Below are 22,766 nucleotides of genomic sequence, written 5' to 3'. Positions count from 1 at the left end.
TCAAAGAACAGTACAGCACAATAACAGGCCATTCGGCCCTCCAAGCCTGCACCGATCTTGATGCCTGCCTAAACTAAAACCTTCTGCACTTCCGGGGTCCATATCCCTCTATTCCCTTCCTAGTCATGTATTTGTCAAGATGTCTCTTAAACATCGCTATCGTACCTGCTTCCACCACCTCCCCCGGCAGCAAGTTCCAGGCACTCACCACCCTCTGTGTAAAGAACTTGCCTCGCACATCCCCTCTAAACTTTGCCCCTCGCACCTTAAACCTATGTCCCCTAGTAACTGACTCTTCCACCCTGGGAAAAAGCTTCTGACTATCCACTCTGTCCATGCCGCTCATAACTTTGTAAACCTCTATCATGTTGCCCCTCCACCTCCGTTGTTCCAGTGAAAACAATCCGAGTTTATCCAACCTCTCCTCATAGCTAATACTCTCCAGACCAGGCAACATCCTGGTAAACCTCTTCTGTACCCTCTCCAAAGCCTCCACGTCCTTCTGGTAGTGTGGCGACCAGAATTGCATGCAATATTCTAAGTGTGGCCTAACTAAGGTTCTGTACAGCTGCAACATGACTTGCCAATTTTTATACTCTATGCCCCAACCGATGAAGGCGCAAGCATGCCATATGCGTTCTTGACTACCTTATCCACCTGCGTTGCCACTTTCAGTGACTTGTGGACTTGTACGCCCAGATCTCTCTGCCTGTCAATACTCCTAAGGGTTCTGCCATTTACTGTATACTTCCCACCTGCATTAGACCTTCCAAAATGCATTACCTCACATTTGTCTGAATTAAACTCCATCTGCCATTTCTCCGCCCAAGTCTCCAACCGATCTATATCCTGCTGTATCCTCTGACAATCCTCATCACTATCCGCAACTCCACCAACCTTTGTGTCGTCCGCAAATTTACTAATCAGACCAGTTACATTTTCCTCCAAATCATTTATATATACTACAAAGAGCAAAGGTCCCAGCAGATTTTGGAAAGATGTAAAGGTAACAGGGTTGTAGTGGTGGGTGACTTTAACTTCCCCTATATTGACTGGGACTCACTTAGTGCTGGGGGCTTGGATGGGGCAGAATTTGTAAGGAGCATCCAGGAGGGCTTCTTGAAACAATACGTAGATAGTCCAACTAGGGATGGGGCCATTCTGGACCTGGTATTGGGGAATGAGCCCGGCCAGGTGGTCGAAGTTTCAGTAGGAGAGCATTTCGGGAACAGTGACCATAATTCATAAGTTTTAAGGTACTTGTGGATAAGGATAAGAGTAGTCCTCGGGTGAAGGTGCTAAATTGGGGGAAGGCTAATTATAACAATATTGGGCAGGAACTGAAGAATTTAGATTGGGGGCGGCTGTTTGACGGTGAATCAACACCTGACATGTGGGAGTCTTTCAAATGTCAGTTGATTAGAATCCAGGACCAGCATGTTCCTGTGAGGAAGAAGGATAAGTTTGGCAAATTTCGGGAACCTTGGAAGACGCTGGATATTGTGAGCCTAGTCAAAAAGAAAAAGGAAGCATTCGTTATGACTGGAAGGCTGGGAACAGACGAATCCCTTGTGGAATGTAAAGACAGTAGGAATGAACTTAAGCAAGGAGTCAGGAGGGCTAAAAGGGGTTATGAGAAGTCATTGACAAATAGGATTAAGGAAAATCCCAAGGAATTTTATACGAAGATGAAGAGCAAGTGGGTAACCAGGGAAAGGGTTGGCCCACTCAAGGACAGAGAAGGGAATCTATGTGTGGAGCCAGAGGAAATGGGCGAGGTACTAAATGAGTACTTTGCATCAGTATTCACCAAGGAGAAGGACTTGGTGGATGATGAGCCGAGGGAAGGGAGTGTAGATAGTCTCAGTCATCTCATTATCAAAAAGGAGGTGGTGTTGGGTGTCTTGCAAAGCATTATGGTAGATAAGTCCCCAGGGCCTGATGGGATCTACCCCAGAATACTGAGGGAGGCAAGGGAAGAAATTGCTGGGGCCTTGACAGAAATCTTTGCATCCTCATTGGCTACTGCTGAGGTCCCAGATGACTGGAGAATAGCCAATGTTGTTCCTTTGTTTAAGAAGGGTGGCAAGGATAATCCAGGAAATTATAGGCCGGTGAGCCTTACGTCAGTGGTAGGGAAATTGTTAGAGAGGATTCTTTGGGACAGGATTTACTCCCATTTGGAAACAAACGAACGTATTAGCGAGAGACAGCATGGTTTTGTGAAGGGGAGGTCGTGTCTTACTAATTTGATTGAGTTTTTTGAGGAAGTGACAAAGATGATTGATGAAGGAAGGGCAGTGGCTGTTATCTATATGGACTTCAGTAAAGCCTTTGATAAGGTCCCTCATGGCAGACTGATACAAAAGGTGCCTCCCTCAGTATTCTGGGGTAGATCCCATCAGGCCCTGGGGACTTATCTACCTTAATGCTTTGCAAGACACCCAACACCACCTCCTTTTTGATAATGAGATGACTGAGATTATCTGCACTCCCTTCCCTAGGCTCATCATCCACCAAGTCCTTCTCTTTGGTGAATACTGATGCAAAGTACTCATTTAGTACCTCGCCCATTTCCTCTGGCTCCACACATAGATTCCCATCTCTGTCCTTGAGCGGGCCAACCCTTTCCCTGGTTACCCTCTTGCTCTTTATATACGTATAAAAAGCCTTGGGATTCTCCTTAATCCTGTTTGCCAATGACTTTTCATGACCCACTTTTAGCCCTCCTGACTCCTTGCTTAAGTTCCTTACTACGGTCTTTATATTCCTCAAGGGACTCATCTGTTCCCAGCCTTCCAGCCCTTACAAATGCTTCCTTTTTCTTTTTGACTCGGCTCAGAATATAATTCCCGTACACTGTGGTATTTTTGGGAAAGCTCATTTAAGGAGTCATTTGACAGGGTGTACATTCTGCATGTCTTTTATTGTGACAAACGTTCACTCATCGGTGATCAACTTTTATTTAACAGTCGCAATGAATCTTTCAAAAGGCAAAGATGATATGAAATCATTTAAAAAGATCAGTTGTTTCTCTGAATATAATATTTGACTTGGTTTGTGAGGGGCGAGCCTGCAGGAGAGGATGATAAAACATTGCCATTCTATATTTACCCATCAGTGTCTCATGTGAGTGCTGACTCTTAACTGGGGTACAGTTCCACAGGTACTGACTCTTAACTGGGGTACAGTTCCACAGGTACCGACTCTTAACTGGGGTACAGTTCCACAGGTACCGACTCTTAACTGGGGTACAGTTCCACAGGTACCGACTCTTAACTGGGGTACAGTTCCACAGGTACCGACTCTTAACTGGGGTACAGTTCCACAGGTACCGACTCTTAACTGGGGTACAGTTCCACAGGTACCGACTCTTAACTGGGGTACAGTTCCACAGGTACCGACTCTTAACTGGGGTACAGTTCCACAGGTACCGACTCTTAACTGGGGTACAGTTCCACAGGTACCGACTCTTAACTGGGGTACAGTTCCACAGGTACCGACTCTTAACTGGGGTACAGTTCCACAGGTACCGACTCTTAACTGGGGTACAGTTCCACAGGTACCGACTCTTAACTGGGGTACAGTTCCACAGGTACCGACTCTTAACTGGGGTACAGTTCCACAGGTACCGACTCTTAACTGGGGTACAGTTCCACAGGTACCGACTCTTAACTGGGGTACAGTTCCACAGGTACCGACTCTTAACTGGGGTACAGTTCCACAGGTACCGACTCTTAACTGGGGTACAGTTCCACAGGTACCGACTCTTAACTGGGGTACAGTTCCACAGGTACCGACTCTTAACTGGGGTACAGTTCCACAGGTACCGACTCTTAACTGGGGTACAGTTCCACAGGTACCGACTCTTAACTGGGGTACTGTTCCACAGGTACCAAATCTCACTGGGGTACGGTTCCACATTCACTGACACTCACTGGCGGATTATTTGTTCAGCGAGTACAGATCCAGACCTTCCGGGTGCAAAAGGTGACCAATTCCTGTTTCCTATCAAGGTTTGTAAATGATTGAGCAATGATCTGATTGAATGGCAGAACAGGCTCGAGGTACCGGGTTCGATTCTGGGTACTGCCTGTGTGGAGTTTGCAAGTTCTCCCTGTGACCGTGTGGGTTTCTGCCGGGTGCTCCGGTTTCCTCCCACAGCTAGAGACTTGCAGGTGATAGGTAAATTGGCCATTGTCAATTGCCCCTAGTGTAGGTAGGTGGTAGGGAATATGGGATTACTGTCGGGTTAGTATAAATGGGTGGTTGTTGGTCGGCACAGACTCGGTGGGCCGAAGGGCCTGTTTCAGTGCTGTATCTCTAAATAAATAAAATAAGTTAGCTGATCTGGGCTGGGAGAGCAGTGGTGGACCTGGAAACATCCTTGTTCCTGGGCTTGTTAAATTGTCAAGTTTCCGTGTTCATAAAGAGTAAATTATGACATGATATATGTGCAGTGAGTATTAACAGCTGCCTTTTACTCAGACGTGGCAGTGCCCCAAGTCTTTGGTAATGAAATCTAATTCTTTAATGAGCAGCCCTTCCTGCAGTTTCTGGAAACAATTGCTGACAGTATTTACTTTGATTGTTCAATGTGGTCCGATAGGGAGGGGCTAGCCAGCGATCACTGTCTGTTGTCATGGTGACTATTAGGTTGTCCCTGATCAGGTGCAGCCTTGGCTCCGTGATCTCTGCATTGCCGGGTGGGGACAGAGTGATGTCATGTCTCCTAGGCTGCAGAGTTTAAGCGCAACAATTTAATTAGTGTTTATCCTTCAGTCAGTGTCTCAGTTAAAGTTTTCTGGAGCCTGGCAGGTTCCTGTCAATTGCCCTCACTTCACAGAGTTGACCAGCCCTCATTGCCAGCCTGTGGCCAGGACAGCCTGTCTGGTTAGACAGGGATTTGCGAAAGCTCGCTTAATCCTGATTCTGCTCCTGAATTTTTGGGGTTGTTCCCTACTATTTTGTGATTTGCCAATGAGAGGTACGTGTCTGGATGGCGAGGAGATACCACAGCAACAATTTATATCACACCTGCTCCTATTTTCTATGCATGTTTCTATGTTTCTAAAGCATTTTACTGGAGCGTTACCAAACAAAAATTTGACACTGACCCACATGATAGATTGGGACAAGTGATCAAATGTTGAGTCCAAGTGCAAGGTTTTATGGAGTGTCTTCAAAGGATTAGAGTGAGGTCGAAAGGCGGAGAGAATTGCAGCTAGGGCCGTGGCAACCAAAGGCGCAGCCACCTGGAGTCGAGTAATGAGGCCAGAGTTGGAGGAGTGCAGAGATCTTGCAGGGTTGTGGGACTGGAGGAGATTACAGAGATAGGGAGGGGTGAGGCCATGGAGGCATTTGAAAACAAGGATTAGAATTTTAAATTCAAGGTGATGATGGACCGGGAATCAAAGTAGGTCAGCGAGTCCTGGGATGACAGGCAAACAGGACTTGATACAAGTTATGATACGGGCAGCAGAATTTTGGATAAGCTGTAGTTTATGGAGGGTGGAAGATGGGAGGTCAGCCAGGAGAGCATTGGAAAAGTCATGTCTAGAGATAAGGAAGTCATGAATGAGGGTTTCAGCAAAAGGTGGAGAGGCAGTTGAGTAATTATTCAACGTGCACTGTGGCCATCATAATCTGCTGATAACTGCAACAAAACCCCAACTTCCTGTCACCACTTCATTCACATTAAAAGATAAAATGATCCTGTAATGATGGTTCTTGGGGCTGTCCTTTGTTTCTTAAAATCTGTTTGTAATATAACCGTCCCAGCTTACAACTCAGTTGATAAATGCACTGCCTTATGTGGTTTTGGGCCATGCAGTTAAGGAAAAACCCAGGTTCTATCTCTGGCCAATGGTCAGTTGCTTGATCCCAGCCAGAGTAGCAAAGGACCCCAAGCATCCTGAGGTGAGGTGACTGACTGCCCTTAACATCAGGGCAGCATGTGACCAAGTGTGGCATCAAGGAGCCCTAGCAAAATTGTCAGTGGGAATCGGGGAAAACCGAGCGCAAAGGAAGATGTTTGTGGTTGTTGGAGGTGAATCATCTCAGCTCCAGGATATCACTGCAGGAGTTCCTCATTTCGAGTCCTAGGCTCGACCATCAGTTGCTTCATTAATGATCTTCCCTCCATGGATGAGGGTGTAGAAGGGTGGGTTAGTAAATTTGCGGATGACACGAAGGTCGGTGGAGTTGTGGATAGTGCCGAAGGATGTTGTAGGTCACAGAGGGACTTAGATAGGCTGCAGAGCTGGGCTGAGAGATGGCAAATGGAGTTTAATGCGGAAAAGTGTGAGGTGATTCACTTTGGAAGGAGTAACAGGAATGCAGAGTACTGGGCTAATGGGAAGATTCTTGGTAGTGTAGATGAACAGAGAGATCTTGGTGTCCAGGTACATAAATCCCTGAAAGTTGCCACCCAGGTTAATAGGGCTGTTAAGAAGGCATATGGTGTGTTAGCTTTTATTAGTAGGGGGATCGAGTTTTGGAGCCACGAGGTCATGCTGCAGCTGTACAAAACTCTGGTGTGGCCGCACCTGGAGTATTGCGTGCAGTTCTGGTCACCGCATTATAGGAAGGATGTGGAAGCTTTGGAAAGGGTGCAGAGGAGATTTACTAGGATGTTGCCTGGTATGGAGGGAAGGTCTTACGCGGAAAGGCTGAGGGACTTGAGGTTGTTTTCGTTGGAGAGAAGGAGGAGGAGAGGTGACTTAATAGAGACATATAAGATAACGTTCGTATCCCTGAGTAGCACGAGACTATCAGAGATCTTCCTGCCGGGTACAGTGCAGGTCTGATTAAGGTAAATCACCAACTCCAGAGCAGATTTGACTCGACTGGCTATGACTGAAGATGTGATATAAATTCAAATTCTTTTCTTTCTGTGCCCATTTGATGTTCTCCTTCTCCTCATTGCTAAGTGCCACAAGATACCCTCCTGAGTGAGGGGACGTACCAGTATAAGTTTTTATTGAGGGGTCAGGTGACGTTAGTGAAATGTTTGCCTTGTCATCAATCCTGGGCATCCATTATTGCCTATATCTAGCTGAATGTCCCAACTCTGGATTTCAAACTGTTAATTTACATAATTTTCTCTTTTTAAAAGAAAGATAACTATTATTGAAAATAGTTGGTGAAGCAACATGAGAATCTCGGGGACTCATGAGAATTCTGTGTATGCTTGCTGCAGATGGTAAATTTTGATTGTTTTGAATGCAGCCACATTCTGAAAACCTTTAAATTGTCTCTGCATATGTCTGTAAAGTAGCCAGGACCCCCTGAATGTTTATTGAACTTGGCTTGACACTGCATTTATACTACATGCAATGCTAACTCAGTTAATTTATTCTTTGTACACTGTTAAGCTGGAGAGACCAATTCTCCAGGGATTCTCTCACACACATCTCTCTGGAGTCAGGTCAGAACCCAACTTCAGAGTTATACTATCATTCTGGTATTGATGTGAAGTTATTTCAATGGTGTCACAAAAGTAGCTGAATAACTGCCTCCTAGGGTCGCACCATCTTCACCCCGCACCCCCTTCCCCTGCACCCCCCCCCCACCCCCTCCCTCTACCCCTCCCCCTTGCATCCCCTCCTCCCACCGGCACCATCCTACACCTGTGTAGGGGCCCCAACAACCCCACTGCCTTGTGGGCGTCTCGGGAGAGACCAAGGCTAAGGGAGTAAACCCTAACAGAAAATCCGGAGCGGAACCCCGTAGGCGGTCATGTGTCACCTTTGGCATGTTTCCGGCAGTTCCTGCAGCCATACTGGTGCCAAACGTCGTGTCCTGCACTCCTTTGGACCCCACCAGAAAGGCCGAGAGGGGGGTTTTGACGACTGGGCAACTCTCAACCTCCATAAATTTGCCCAGGCATGCGCCATGGAGAGGTTACTCCACTGACCACCTCCAGGCGCGTATCCATTGTCTCTCGAGATAAGGAGGCCCAAAAGAAAGAAAGAAAGATAAGATAATCAGAGGGTTAGATAGGGTGGATAGTGAGAGTCTTTTTCCTCGGATGGTGATGGCAAACACGAGGGGACATAGCTTTAAGTTGAGGGGTGATAGATATAGGACAGATGTCAGAGGTAGTTTGTTTACTCAGAGAGTAGTAGGGGCATGGAACGCCCTGCCTGCAGCAGTAGTAGACTCGCCAACTTTAAGGGCATTTAAGTGGTCATTGGATAGACATATGGATGAAAATGGAATAGTGTAGATCAGATGGTTTCACAGGTCGGCGCAACATCGAGGGCCGAAGGGCCTGTACTGCGCTGTAATATTCTATGTTCTATAAGGTCAGAAGTGCGCATGTTTCCTGATGATTGCACAGTGTTCAGTACTATTTGAGACTGCTCAGATACTGAATCAGTCGGTGCCCACATGCAGCAAGACCCGGACAATATTGAGCTTTGGGCTGATAAATGGCAGTAACATTCACACCAAGTGCTAGTCAGGGTAGAAATAGTAGGATATATTGGATGAATACGTGGCTGAAGAGTTGGTGTGAGGGGGAGGGTTTTAGATTCCTGGGGCATTGGGACCGGTTCTGGGGGAGGTGGGACCAGTACAAACTGGACGGGTTACACCTGGGCAGGACCGGGACAGACGTCCTAGGGGGAGTATTTGCTAGAGTGTTTGGGGAAGGCTCAAACTAAAATGGCAGGGGGATGGGAACCCTTGCAAGGAGTCAGAGGAGGGGAAAATCAAAGACAAGAACAAAAGACAGTAAGGGGGACAAGAAAAGTGATAGGCAGAGAAATCAAGGGCCAGAAACTAACAGGGCCACAGTGAAAAATAGTGGGAAGGGGCCAAGTAATGTTAAAAAGACAAGCCTTAAGGCTTTGTGCCTTAACGCGCGGAGCATTCGCAATACAGTGGACCCCCAAACTGTAGTGGTGATGTTGGGAATAGCATTAAACAGGAAATTAGAGACGCATGCGATAAAGGAACATCTGTAATTATGGGTGACCTTAATCTGCATATAGATTGGGCAAATCAAATTAGTCACATGCCAAAAGACTTGCAGGTTGATAGGTAAATTGGCCATTATAAATTGCCCCTAGTATAGTTAGGTGGTAGGGAAACATAGGGACAGGTGGGGATGTGGTAGGAATATGGAATTAGTGTAGGATTAGTATAAATGGGTGGTTGTTGGTCGGCACAGACTCGGTGGGCCGAAGGGCCTGTTTCAGTGCTGTATCTCTAAACTAAACTAAACCGTAGAGGAGGAATTCTTGGAGTGTATACGGGATGATTTTCTGGACCAATACATTGAGGAGCCAACTAGAGAACAGGCCATCCTAGACTGGGTATTGTGTAATGAGAGAGGAATAATTGACAATCTAGTTGTGCGAGACCCCTTGGGGATGAGCGACCATAATATGATAGAATCTTCACCAAGATGGAGAGTGACGTAGTTGATGCTGAGACTCGGGTCCTGAATCTTAGTAAAGGAAACTACAAAGGTATGAGGCGTGAGTTGGCTATGACGGAATGGGAAATGTTACTTAAAGGGACGACGGTGAAAGGCAATGGCAAACATTCAAAGAGCGCATGGATGAATTGCAACAATTGTTTATTCCTGTCTGGCGCAAAAGTAAAATGGGAAAGGTAGCCAAACCATGGCTTCCAAGGGAAATTAGAGATAGCATTAGATCCAAGGAAGAGGCAAACAAATTCGCCAGAAAAAAACAACAGACCAGAGGATTGAGAGCAGTTTAGAGTTCAGCAAAGGAGGACCAAGGGATTGATTAAGAAGGGGAAAGTAGAGTACGAGAGCAAGCTTGCAGGGAACATAAAAACTGACTGTAAAAGTTTCTATAGGTATGTGAAGACAAATGTAGGTCCCTTACAGTCAGAAACAGGGGAATTTATTATGGGAACAAAGAAATGGCTGACCAACTAAATGCAAACTTCAGTTCTGTCTTCACAAAGGAGGACACAAATATCATACCAGGAATGTTGGGGAACACAGGGCTTAGTGACAGGGAGGAACTGAAGGAAATCAGTATTAGTAGAGAAATGGTGTTGGGGAAATTGATGGGATTGAAGGCCGATAAATCCCTAGGGCCTGATGGTATGCATCCCAGAGTACTTAAGGAAGTGGCCCTAGAAATAGTGGATGCTTTGGTGGTCATCTTCCAAGATTCTATAGACTCTGGAACAGTTCCTACAGATTGAAGGTAGTTAATGTAACCCCACTATTTAAAAAGAAAGGTAGAGAGAAAGCAGGGAATTATAGACCAGTCAGCCTGACGTCAGTAGTGGGGAAAATTCTACAGTCCATTATCAAAGATTTTATGGCAGAGCACTTGGAGAACAGTGATGGAATCAGACAGAGTCAGCACGGATTTACAAAAGGGAAATCATGCTTGACAAATCCACTAGAATTCTTCGAGGATGTAACTAGTAGAGTTGATGAGGGGGAGCCAGTGGATGTGGTTTATTTGGACTTTCAGAAGGCTTTCGACAAAGTCCCACATAAGAGATTAGCGTGTAAAATTAAAGCACATGGGATTGGGGGTAGTGTATTGCGATGGATAGAAAATTAGTTGGCAGACAGGAAACAAAGAGTCGGGATAAATGGGTCTTTTTCTGAATGACAGGCCATGACGAGTGGGGTACTGCAGCGATCGGTGCTATGACCCCAGCTATTCGCAATATATATTAATGATTTAGATGAGGGAACTAAATGTAATATCTCCACATTTGCAGATGACACAAAACTGGGTGGGAGGGTGAGTTGTGAGGAGGATGCAGAGAGGCTTCAGGGTGATTTGGACAAGTTGAGTGAGTGGGCTAATGCATGGCAGATGCAGTATAATGTGGATAAATGTGAGGTTATCCACTTTGGTAGCAAAAACAGGAAGGCAGATTATTATCTGAACGGCTATAAACAGAGAGGAGAATATGCAATGAGACCTGGGTGGTCTCGTCCACCAGTCATTGAAGGTAAGCATGCAGGTGCAACATGTGGTAAAAAAGGCAAATGGTCTGTTGGACTTCATAGCAAGAGGATTCGAGTACAGGAGCAGGTATGTCTTGCTGCAATTATACAGGGCCTTGTTGAGGCCACACCTGGAATACTGTGTGCAGTTTTGGCCTCCTTATCTGAGGAAGGATGTTCTTGCTATCGAGGGAGTGCAGCGAAGGTTTGCCAGACTGATTCCTGAAACGGCGGGACTGACATATGAGGAGAGATTGAGTCGGTTAGGATTATATTCGCTGGAGTTCAGAAGAGTGAGTTGGGATCTCATAGAAACCTATAAAATTCTGACAGTACTTGACAGGGTAGATGCAGGAAGGATGTTCCCGGTGGTGGGGGAGTCCAGAACCAGGGGTCATAGTCTAAGGATATGGGGTAAACCATTGAGGACTGAGATGAGGAGAAATTTCTTCACCCAGAGAGTGGTGAACCTGTGGAATTCGCTCCCACAGAAAGCAGTTGAGGTCAAAACATTGTATGTTTTCAAGAAGGAGTTCGATATAGCTCTTGGGGCGAAAGGGTTCAAAAGGTATGGGGGGAAAGTGGGAACCGGTTACTGAGTTGGATGAGCAGCCCTGATCATAATGAATGGCAGAGCAGGCTCAAAGGGCCGAATGGCCTACTCCTCCTATTTTCTATGTTTTATCCCATCCTTAAATTTTTTATTCATTCTTGGGATGTGGGCATCATTTGCAAGGCCAACATTTATTGCCCATTTCAAATTGCCCTGGAGATGGTGGTAGTGAGCCAACTTCCTGAACTGCTGCAGTCCTTGGGGTGTTGGTATGAAGGAACGGTGATATAGTTCCATGTCAGGATGGTGTGTGGCTTGGAGGGGATCTTGCAGGTGTTGGTGTTCCCACTGTTAACCTTGTCCTTCCAGGTGGTAGAGGTCGCGGGTTTGGAAGGTGGTGTCGAAGGAGCCTTGGTGCATTGCTGCAGTGCATCTTGTGGATGGTACACACTGCTGCCACTGTGCGTCGGTGATGGATGGAGTGAATGTTTGCAGATGGGGTGCCAATCAAGCGGGCTGCTTTGTCCTGGATGATGTCGAGCTTCTTGAGTGTTGTGGGCACTGCACTCATCCAGGCAAGTGGAGAACATTCCATCACAGTCCTGACTTGTGCTTTGCAGAGGATGGACAGGCTTTGGGTAGTCAGGAAGTGAGTTACTCGCCACAGAATTCCCAGCCTCTGACCACAGTATTTATATAGCTAGTCTAGTTCAGTTTCTGGTCTATGGTAACCCCCAGGATGTTGATAGTGGGGGATTCAGCAATGGTAATGCTGTTGAATGTCAAGGGGAGAAGTTTAGATTCTCTCTTGTTGGAGAAGGGCATTGCCTGGCATTTGTGTGCATAGAAAATAGGAGTAGGCCATTTGGCCCTTCGAGCTTGCTCCGCCATTCATTATGATCATGGCTGATCATCCAACTCAGTAACCTGTTCCCACTTTCCCCCCATGTCCTTTGATCCCTTTCGCCCCAAGAGCTATATCTAAGTCCTTCTTGAAAACATACAATTTTGGCCTCAACTGCTTTCTGTGGTAGCGAATTCCACAGGTTCACCACTCTCTGGGTGAAGAAGTTTCTCCTCATCTCAGTCCTCAATGGTTTACCCCGTTTCTTTAGACTATGACCCCGGTTCTGGACGTCCCCACCATCGGGAACATCCTTCCTGCATTTACCCTGTCAAGTCCTGTTAGAATTTTATAGGTTTCTATGAGATCCTCCCTCACTCTTCTGAACTCCAGCGAATATAATCCTAATCAACTCAATCTCTCCTCATATGTCAGTCCCGCCATCCCAGGAATCAGTCTGGTAAACCTTCGCTGCACTCCCTCGATAGCAAGAACATCCTTCCTCAGATAAGGGGACCAAAACTGCGCACAATATTCCAGGTGTGGCCTCACCAAGGCCCTGTATAATTGCAGCAAGACATCCCTGCTCCTGTACCCGAATCCTCTCGCTATGAAGGCCAACATACCATTTGCCTTTTTTACCGCCTGTTGCACCTGCATGCTTACCTTCAGCGACTGGTGTACGAGAACACCCAGGTCTCGTTGCATATTCCCCTCTCTCAGTTTATAGCCGATCAGATAATCTGCCTTCCTGTTTTTGCTACCAAAGTGGATAACCTCACATTTATCCACATTATACTGCATCTGCCATGCATTTGCCCACTCACTCAACTTGTCCAAATCACCCTGAAGCCCCTATGCATCCTCCTCACAACTCACCCTCCCACTCAGTTTTGTGTCATCTGCAAATTTGGAGATATTACATTTAGTTCCCTCATCTAAATCATTAATGTATATTGCGAATAGCTGGGGTCCTAGCACTGATCCCTGCAGTACCCCACTAGTCACAGCCTGCCATTCGGATAAAGACCCATTTATCCCGACTCTTTGTTTCCTGTCTGCCAAACAATTTTCTATCCATTGCAATACACTACCCCCAATCCCATGTGCTTTAATTTTACATGCTAATCTCTTATGTGGGACTTTGTCCAAAGCCTTCTGAAAGTCCAAATAAACCACATCCATTGGCTCCCCCTCATCAACTCTACTAGTTACATCCTCGAAGAATTCTAGTAGATGTGTTCAGCATGATTTCCCTTTCATAAATCCATGCTGACTCTGCCCGATTCTACCACTGTTCTCTAAGTGCTCTACTATAAAATCTTTGTTGATGGACTGTAGAAGTTTCCCCACAACTGACGTCAGGCTGACTGGTCAATAAATCCCTGTTTTCTTTCTACCTCCCATTTTAAAGAGTGGGGTTAAATTAGCGACCCTCCAATCTGTAGGAACTGTTCCAGAGTCTATAGAATCTTGGAAGATGACCACCAATGCATCCACTATTTCTAGTGCCTCTTCCTTAAGTACTCTGGGATGCAGACCATCACGCCCAGGGGATTTATCAGCCTTCAATCCCATCAATTTCCCCAACACCATTTCTCTACTAATACTGATTTCCTTCAGTTCCTCCCTGTCACTAAACCCTGTGTTCCCCAACATTCCTGGTATGATATTTGTGTCCTCCTTTGTGAAGACATAACCAAAGTTTGCATTTAGTTGGTCAGCCATTTCTTTGTTCCCATAATAAATTCCCCTGTTTCTGACTGTAAGGGACCTACATTTGTCTTCACCAATCCTTTTCTCTTCACATACCTATAGAAACTTTTACAGTCAGTTTTTATGTTCCCTGCAAGCTTGCTCTCGTACTCTGTTGTCCCCTTCTTAATCAATCCCTTGGTCCTCCTTTGCTGAATTCTAAACTGCTCCCAATCCTCAGGTCTGTTTTTTTTTTTCTGCCGAATTTATATGCCTCTTCCTTGGAACTAATGCTATCTCTAAATTTCTCTTGTAAGCCATGGTTTGGCTACCTTTCCCATTTTACTTTTGTGCCAGACAGGAATAAACAATTGTTGCAGTTCATCCATGCGCTCTTTGCCATTGCCTATCCACCGTCGTCCCTTTAAGTAACGTTTCCCAATCCATCATCATCAACTTGTGCCTCATACCTTCGTAGTTTCCTTTATTAAGATTCAAGACCCTAGTCTCAGAATCAACTACGTCACACTCCATCTTGGTGAAGATTCTATCATATTATGGTTGCTCATCCCCAAGGGGTCTCGTACAACTAGATTGTCAATTATTCCCCTCTCATTACACAATACCCAGTCTCGGATGGCCTGTTCTCTAGTTGGTTCCTCAACGTATTGGTCCAGAAAGCCATCCCGTATACACTCCAAGAATTCCTCCTCTATGGTATTGTGACTAATTTGATTTGCCCAATCTATATGCAGATTAAGATCACCCATAATTACAGATGTTCCTTTATCACATGCGTCTCTAATTTCCTGTTTAATGCCATTCCCAACATCACCATGACAGTTTGGTGGTCTATATACACCCCCCACTAACGTTTTTTGCCCCTTAGTGTTTCTCAGCTCTACCCATGCAGATTCCACATCGTCAGAGCTAATATCCTTCCTCACTATTGCGTTAATTTCCTTTTTAACTTGCAATGCAACTCCACCGCCTTTTACCTTTTGTCTGTCCTTCCTAAACACTGAATACCCCTGGATGTTCATTCCCCATCCCTGGTTACCTTGCAGCCATGTCTCCGTAATCCCGACTATATCATACCCGTTTACATCTATTTGTGTGATTAATTCATCCACTTTGTTGCGAATGCTCCGCGCATTAAGGCACAAAGACTTAAGGCTTGTCTTTTTAACATTACTTGTCCCCTTCCCACAGTTTTTCACTGTGGCCCTGTTTGATTCTGGCCCTTGATTTCTCTGCCTATCGCTTTCCTTATTCCCCTTACTGTCTTTTGTTCTTGTCTTTGATCCCCTCTCCTCTGACTCCTTGCAAAGGTTCCCATCCCCCTGCCATTTTAGCTTAAACCCTCCCCAACCACTCTAGCAAATACTCCCCCTAGGACATCAGTCCCGGTCCTGCCCAGGTGTAACCCGTCCAGTTTGTACTGGTCCCACCTCCCCCAGAACCGGTCCCAATGTCCCAGGAATCTAAAACCCTCCCCCTCACACCATCTCTTCAGCCACGTATTCATCCGATATATCCTGCTATTTCTACTCTGACCGCGTGGCACTGGTAGTAATCTTGAGATCACTACCTTTGAGGTCCTACTTTTCAATTTACTTCCTAACTCCCTATATTTTGCTTTTAGGACCTCATCCTTTTTTTTAAACGACATCGTTTGTACCATTGTGTACCACGACCACTGGCTGTTCACTCTTCCCCTTCAGAATGTCCTGGAACCGCTGGACATTCTTGACCCGAGCACCAGGAAGGCAACATACCATCCTTGAATCTCGTTTGCGGCCAGAGAAACACCCATTTATTCCCCTTAAAATTGAATCCCCTATAACTATTGCATTCCCACACTTTTTACTCCTCCCCTGTGCAGCAGAGCCAACCTTGGAGCAATGAATTGGGCTGTTGCTGCTTTCCCCTGAGAGGCCATTCCCCCCAACAGTATCCAAAGCAGTATACCTGTTTTGCAGGGGAATAGCCACAGGAGATTTCTGAACTGCCTGCCTCGTCCTCTTGCTCTCCCTGGTGGTCACCCATTCCCTTCCTGCCTGTGGAGTGTGACCACCTGTCTATATGTGCTATCCATGATACTCTCTGCCTCTCGGATGCTCCACAGTGTCCCCAGCTGCCGCTCCAGCTCCGAAACCCGGGCTTCCAGGAGCTGCATCTGGAGACACTTCCTGCACACATGCTGGTCCTGGGCACTGGAATTGTTCCCGACTTCCCACATAGAGCACGAGGAGCACACCATGGCTTTGAGCTCTCCTGCCATGACTTAACCCTTTAAATTAAACCTTTTGGAGGATGCTTAATATCAAATAATATCAATTACTCTAGGACCCTTCTTCCCTGGTCCTCGTTACTGCAGAACTCCCTAAAAAACACTACTTACTATATATGGAAAATAAACTATAGACCTTTCTTAGCTTAGTTACTAAGTCACCTATTTAGAGCTATTCCCTAACAGTAGTTACTCACCAACCAATCAACTTGCAGCTGTCCTGTGATGTCACTGTTGTTTTTTTCAAACACTCCGGCGCGCCTGGACTGTGTCTGTGTTTATCCTCTCCTCGGTCGGTGATACTCCCTGCAGGTCCACACCACTCGGCTCGGCTCCCAGAAGGTAAGTAACTAGGCCGTGATCCTCGGCCTCTATTTATCCTCTCCTCAGTCGGTGATACTCCCCGCAGGTCCACTCCACTCCACTCGGCTCCCGGAAGGTAAGTAACCAGGCCGTGATCCTCGGCCTCTATTTATCCTCTGCTAGGTCGGTGATTCTCCCCGCAGGTCCACTCCACTCCGCTTGGCTCCCGGAAGGTAACAACTGATCACGGCTCCTTCTGATAGCCCAAGTTGTATAGCAAGATTATATCTGGATATCTGTTTTTGCTGGTTTATGTCTGTGTGTTGGGGGTGGTGAAACAGTAGACCATATCTAGTGTATAGATGCCACTTCAATGGAAATTATTTACATTACTTCAGACAGTCCCATTGGGACAAAGTGGCTTATTAGTTCAGCAAACAATATGAGTTTGCTGATCTTAGAGTCATGTCCTGTTTGGTGTGGCTGTATTTGCTGGTGTAGATAATTTTTGCAGATCCCTTTGTCTATGGACTATCACTGGAAGTAGAAGTTTCAAATAGTTGGATTCAGTTTAATTATGAAGGATACAATGTCCACAGGGACATGATATACAAATCTTCAGGCAGAGGGGAAAAAAAATACCCAATGTCGCCTTCATCCTGATGGCCACCTTTGTGTGCGTTTGCATCAAGCTGTGCGTCGACCCCGGTATGTAAACAGCAAATGTCACTATGTGCTGAGGTTCCATCTGTCCACAGTGTCACGAAGAATGGGTTTGGCAACTTTGCCGTAGAACACTCCATTCAGTTGGACCATGCCCTAATACCTGTTCCTCGTGAAAGGGTTTGGACAGAAAAATACCTTTGACTACAAGTCATTCAGACAGTGGTCTGCACGCAATGTTCTGGAGGCCCTGTGGAAAAAGGAGATTGTAGATCCTGATGGATAGTTTCCTGAGCAGACTCTCAATGTCATTCTGCCAAATGTCTTCAGAATGCCTCATCGCTAGAACTTTCAGCAAGCACCAAGGCGTAGCTTGACCTTGTCCGATCCTTCATGCACACCCCGATGCTGCTGCGGAGGGGAAAAAAACTTCCTCCTTCTGGAATTTGCCTTTGCAAAGGTCCAGAAAGAGATGCAGTGGTTTTTGAGGTTTAACCTGAGCTGCTCTGTAATACAGGCCTCAGTGCTCTCCGGGCTGTTCCCAGGGACGCACACTGAGATAAACTGCTGTCGGAGGACCATGAGCATGGGGAAAGATGCTCTTTGGTCTGCCCGAAACGTGCTGGTCTTCCAGTACATGACCAAGTGTTGCAGACTGACACATTCCAAGGTTCAGGACTTTTTTTTTTTTTTTTTAGAACATTACAGCGCAGTACAGGCCCTTCGGCCCTCGATGTTGCGCTGACCTGTGAAACCATCTGACCCCTACACTAATCCATTTTCATCCATAATTAGAATTAGAACTGTTCTAGCTTCAACTACTGTTTGTGGGAGAGAGTTCCAAACCTCTACCACCCTTTGCGTGAAGAAGTGCTTCCTAACATCTCTCCTGAACGGCCCTAATTTTGTGCTGAGGGATGCACTAAAGCTTGGGGCAGCCGCACAAAGGCTCAACGGGGAAAAAAAAACCACAGTCTAAGGTCCTCCCGCCACAGTATACTGAGGGGCTGGAACTCATGAAACATTCCTTGGGCTGTATGCACCAGAGAATGTTCAAAATGAAATGTAAATATAACCTGTAATTTTAAGTGTAGTGCGGTACCTCAGAGTGCCACATACTGTATTGAACGAAATAGAACTGTTTTGCACTTCATGTAATGGCAAATTAGAACTGTTAGATAATGTACGTTTACAAATTTTATGAATAAAGTACAATTTTGGAGAAATAGTCGTGAAGGAATAGCTTTTACATCAGCTTGAATGCTGAACAGACGAAAAGCATTTAACCAGGCTGCTCCATGCCCTTGAGATTTTATTGTGCCTTTATGTGAGTCAGAGGCTACAGGAGTTCCACAAGTATTGTCCAAAATTGTGTTCAAAGTGTAAAGGTAAAAAGTTGAGTGATATTGTCTGGTGATTTAATCCAACAATTCTGTGTAATTGTATTTGGTATACAAGTCTTAGGATTTTTTTTGCCTGAACATAGGAACATAGGAGTGGGAGTAGGCCATTCAGCCCATCGAGCCTGCTCCGCCATTCAATACGATCATGGCTGATCTTCCACTTCAATACCTTTTCCCCACACTATCCCCATATCCCTTTATGTCATTGGTATTTAGAAATCTGTCAATCTCTGCTTTAAACATACTCAATGACTCAGCTTCCACAGCCCTCTGGGGTAGAGAATTCCAAAGATTCACAACCCTCTGAGTAAAGAAATTTCTCCTCATCTCTGTCCTAAGTAGCTTCCCCCTTATTTTGAAATTGTGTCCCCTGGTTCTGGACTCCCCAACCAGGGCAAACATCTTAGCTGCATCTACCCTGTCTATCCCTTTAAGTATTTTGTCGGATTCAATGAGATCACCTCTCATTCTTCGAAAATCTGGAGAATACAGGCCCAGTTTCCCCGATCCCTCTTCATAGGACAGTCCCGCCATCCCGGGAAAAAGTCTGGTGAACCTTCACTGCACTCCCTCTATGGTAATAATATCCTTCCTAAGGTCAGGGGACCAAAACTGCACACAGTACTCCAGGTGCGGTCTAAACAAGGTTCTATACAATTGAAGCAAGACTTTGCTACTCCTGTACTCAAATCCTCTTGTAGTAAAGGCTAACTTACCATTAGCCTTCTTAAATGCTTGCTGCACCTGCATGTTAGCTTTCAATGACTTATTGACAAGGACACCCAGGTCCCTTTGTACATCCACACTTTCTAATCTCTTACCAGTTAAGAAATAAAACGATTTGATCTAATAGTTTGGTCTTTTCCACTGATTCAGACAGATCTTGAGCATGTGTGGGTAGGCAAGCAATGGCTGAGCCAGAAGGGAAATCCAGGTTGAGGTTGTAAGATGAGACGGCTCACCACCCAATCTTTCCCTCATTCTGTGCTGCCGTCCTGCACAATTTCTGGAGTGGTTTAAGAAGAGACTCCAGCTGTCTCAAAGTTAACACATAAAGGAAGCCCGTTGGTTGAAATACAAGAGAATGCTGAACTGTAGCTAGACTTACTGCCTTCAGGGCAGGATGAAAATAATTTGGGGAGAGGATGCCCAAGGTGTTAGTGTTACCTGTTCTTAAGGATTAGGTTCAGTGTTGTCATTGTCTTCTGGTGATGGAGTGTGTCTGCAGGAACAGGGCGCTCTAGCCTCACAGCGACAGAGACCTTTGGTAGAAAAACAAACTCTAATTGTATCAGGTGCATGTGAACAGAGAGTGGGAGTGCTTGGAAGTGGAGGCTCTATTTGTGTGTCATCACCCAGACATAAAGCAGCCTGGTGCTAGGAGGGTACAATTCTTTGTGTGGCTCGACCACGATATTGTGTAAAATCATGTGCCAGCACTGGCTCACAAGATGGCCAATATTATCATAGTGGCTGTTGTGCCTTGCTGACCCATCCTCACCCAGTCTGTAATCACAACCTCTTCTTACCCAGTCCCTGCTTTGTGTCTTTCCATCTCGAGTCTGCTTATTAAACAGCATTAATTGGTTGTGATGCAGTGTCACGGGTGCAGATGTTTCAGGCCTGTTTGCAAGAGCTTTTACACCAGCAAACACCCTTGATGAGATCCCTGCTGTCTGTCAGTCACTCAGACTGGGAGCTACATGGCTGTAAACTCTGTCTGTATCAATGTGTTCAACAGAATGGAGTGATTGCTGCTGGGCATTGAAACTGGTCACGCAGAGCAGAGATGCCTAGGTTCATTCTAGAATTAGTGCTGGATTGACTGGCAGTGGGTCAGGGCTACAGTTGTACTCAGTGCCTCTTGGCCAAGGAGAGGAGCGATCCAGCTCCTTACCCCTGCTGGAAAAGTGCACGTGGATGTTGGGTGAGGATGTGTGGTGCTTTTCGTGATCACATAGTTTGCTGACACTCATTGTCGGCTCGGATTTGAAGAATGTGGGTTGGATGAGTTACCAGGTGGCCTCTGTAGAATCTATATCCCAGTGAGAGTAAGCACTCGAAGAGGAGTGTGCATGGAGAGAAGACCGTTTGCTATGATCGGTCTGTTATTTGTCACAGATTGCAGGCCTGGATTGGTCCAGTGTTTGCCCTTGCCTTAGTGTCCCTTGTTTACTCATTTTCTCTTGCTTTGATTCTCTTACAGAGTGCAAGTGGAGTTTTATGTAAATGAGAACACATTCAAAGAACGACTAAAATTATTTTTCATCAAAAACCAACGATCCAGTAAGGAGAACTTCTTGAATGAGTCAGTTTCTGTTGGATGGTTGATCAGTGAATGTGGGATGGTGACAGGTATGAAGTATTAGATACTGTGTAGAACACAAGAAATACGAGGTGAAGTAGACCAGATGACCCATCGAGCCTGCTCCGCCATTCAATACGATCATGGCTGATCTTGGGCTTCAATTCCACTTACCTGCCCGCTCCCCATATCCCTTGATTCCCTGTGAGACCAAAAATCTATCTATCCCAGCCTTAAATGTATTCAATGATGGAGCATCCACAACCCTCTGGGATAGACAATTCCAAAGATTCACAGCCCTTTGAGTGAAGTAATTTCTCTTCATTTCAGTCCTGGATGATTAGCCCCTTATCCTGAGACTGTGTCCCTGTGTTCTAGATTCCCTGACCAGAGGGAACAATCTCTCAGCTTCTACCCTATCAAGCCCTTTCAGAATCTTGTATGTCTCAATTAAATCGCCTCTCATTCTTCTAAACTCCAGAGAATATCGGCCCAATTTACTCAGCCTCTCATCATAGGACAACCCTCTCATCCCAGGGACCGAGTTAGTAAATCTTCGCTGCACTGCCTCCAGTGCAAGTATATTATTTCTTAAATGTGGAGACCAAAACTGCACACAGTATTCCAGGTGCGGTCTCACCAAAGCCCTGTACAATTTTAGTAAGACTTCTTTATTTCTGTACTCCAATCCCCTTGCAATAAAGGCCAACATGCCATTTGCCTTCCTAATAGCCTGCTGCACCTGCGTGTTAACTTTGTGTGTTCCCTGTACGAGTTCCCCCAAGTCTCTCTGAACATCAACACTTACCAGTTTCACAACTTAAAAGAAAAATCTGCTTTTCTACTTTTGCGACCAGTGAACAACTTCACATTTCGCTACATTATACTCCATTTGTGATCTCGTTGCCCACTCACTTAACCTGTCTGTTTCTCTTTACGGCCTCTCTACATCCTCCCTGCAGCTTACTTTTCCACCGAGCTTTGTATCATCAGCAAACTTAGATAGATTACTCTCCGTCTCGTCATCCAAGTCATTACTATAGGGTGTAAATAGCTGAGGCCCCAACACTGATCCTTGTGGCACCCCACTATTCACTGCCTGCCAACTTGAAAATGCCCCATTTATGCCCATTCTCTGCTTCCTGTCTGATAACGAATCCTCTGTCCACGCTAATATATTACCCCCAACACCATGAGCCTTTATCTTGCCTATTAATCTTTTATGTGGCACCTTATCAAATGCCTTTTGAAAATCCAGGTATGCTACATCTACTGGTTCCCCTATATCTATCCTATTAGTTCATCCTCAAAAACTAATAAATTTGTCAAACAGGATCTCCCTTTAGTAAAACCTTGCGGACTTATTCAAATCATACTATGCTGTTCCAAGTGCAATGTTAAGACTTCTTTAATAATAGTTTCTAGCATCTTCTCAATGACTGATAGGCTAACTGGCCTGTAGTTTCCTGTTTTCTCTCTACCTCCTTTCTTGAAAAGCAACATAACATTTGCCAACTTCCAATCTGACAGAACCATTCCTGAATTGAAGGAATTCTGGAAAATCAGCCAGCACATCCACTATCTCTGCAGCTGTCTCTTTTAGAGCCCTAGGGTGTAGGCCATCTGGTCCTGGGGACTTGTCAGATTTTAGTTCCTCACGTTTCTCCAATACCTTTACTCAGCTGATATCAATATCGTTAATTTCCTCACTCTTTAGCCCCTAGGTTACTGCCTATTTCTGGTATGG

The 22,766-nt window shown here is 45.6% G+C and overlaps 1 protein-coding gene across 1 annotated transcript in view; it reads left to right on the top strand.

The window, feature by feature from the left end:
- LOC137355658 (potassium channel subfamily T member 2-like) overlaps window positions 1-22,766 on the top strand; it is a 121,357-nt gene that overhangs the window by 8,741 nt on the left and 89,850 nt on the right. The window contains exon 2 of the mRNA XM_068021031.1: window positions 20,921-21,000. Coding sequence (XP_067877132.1) covers window positions 20,921-21,000 — 80 coding nt within the window. The remainder of the gene's footprint in view (window positions 1-20,920; window positions 21,001-22,766) is intronic.

Source organism: Heterodontus francisci, chromosome 43 (assembly GCF_036365525.1).
Source record: "Heterodontus francisci isolate sHetFra1 chromosome 43, sHetFra1.hap1, whole genome shotgun sequence".
Taxonomy (NCBI): Eukaryota; Metazoa; Chordata; class Chondrichthyes; order Heterodontiformes; family Heterodontidae; genus Heterodontus; species Heterodontus francisci.
The sequence above is the reverse complement of the archived record's forward strand: the minus strand, read 5'-3'. Positions and strand labels throughout refer to the sequence as shown.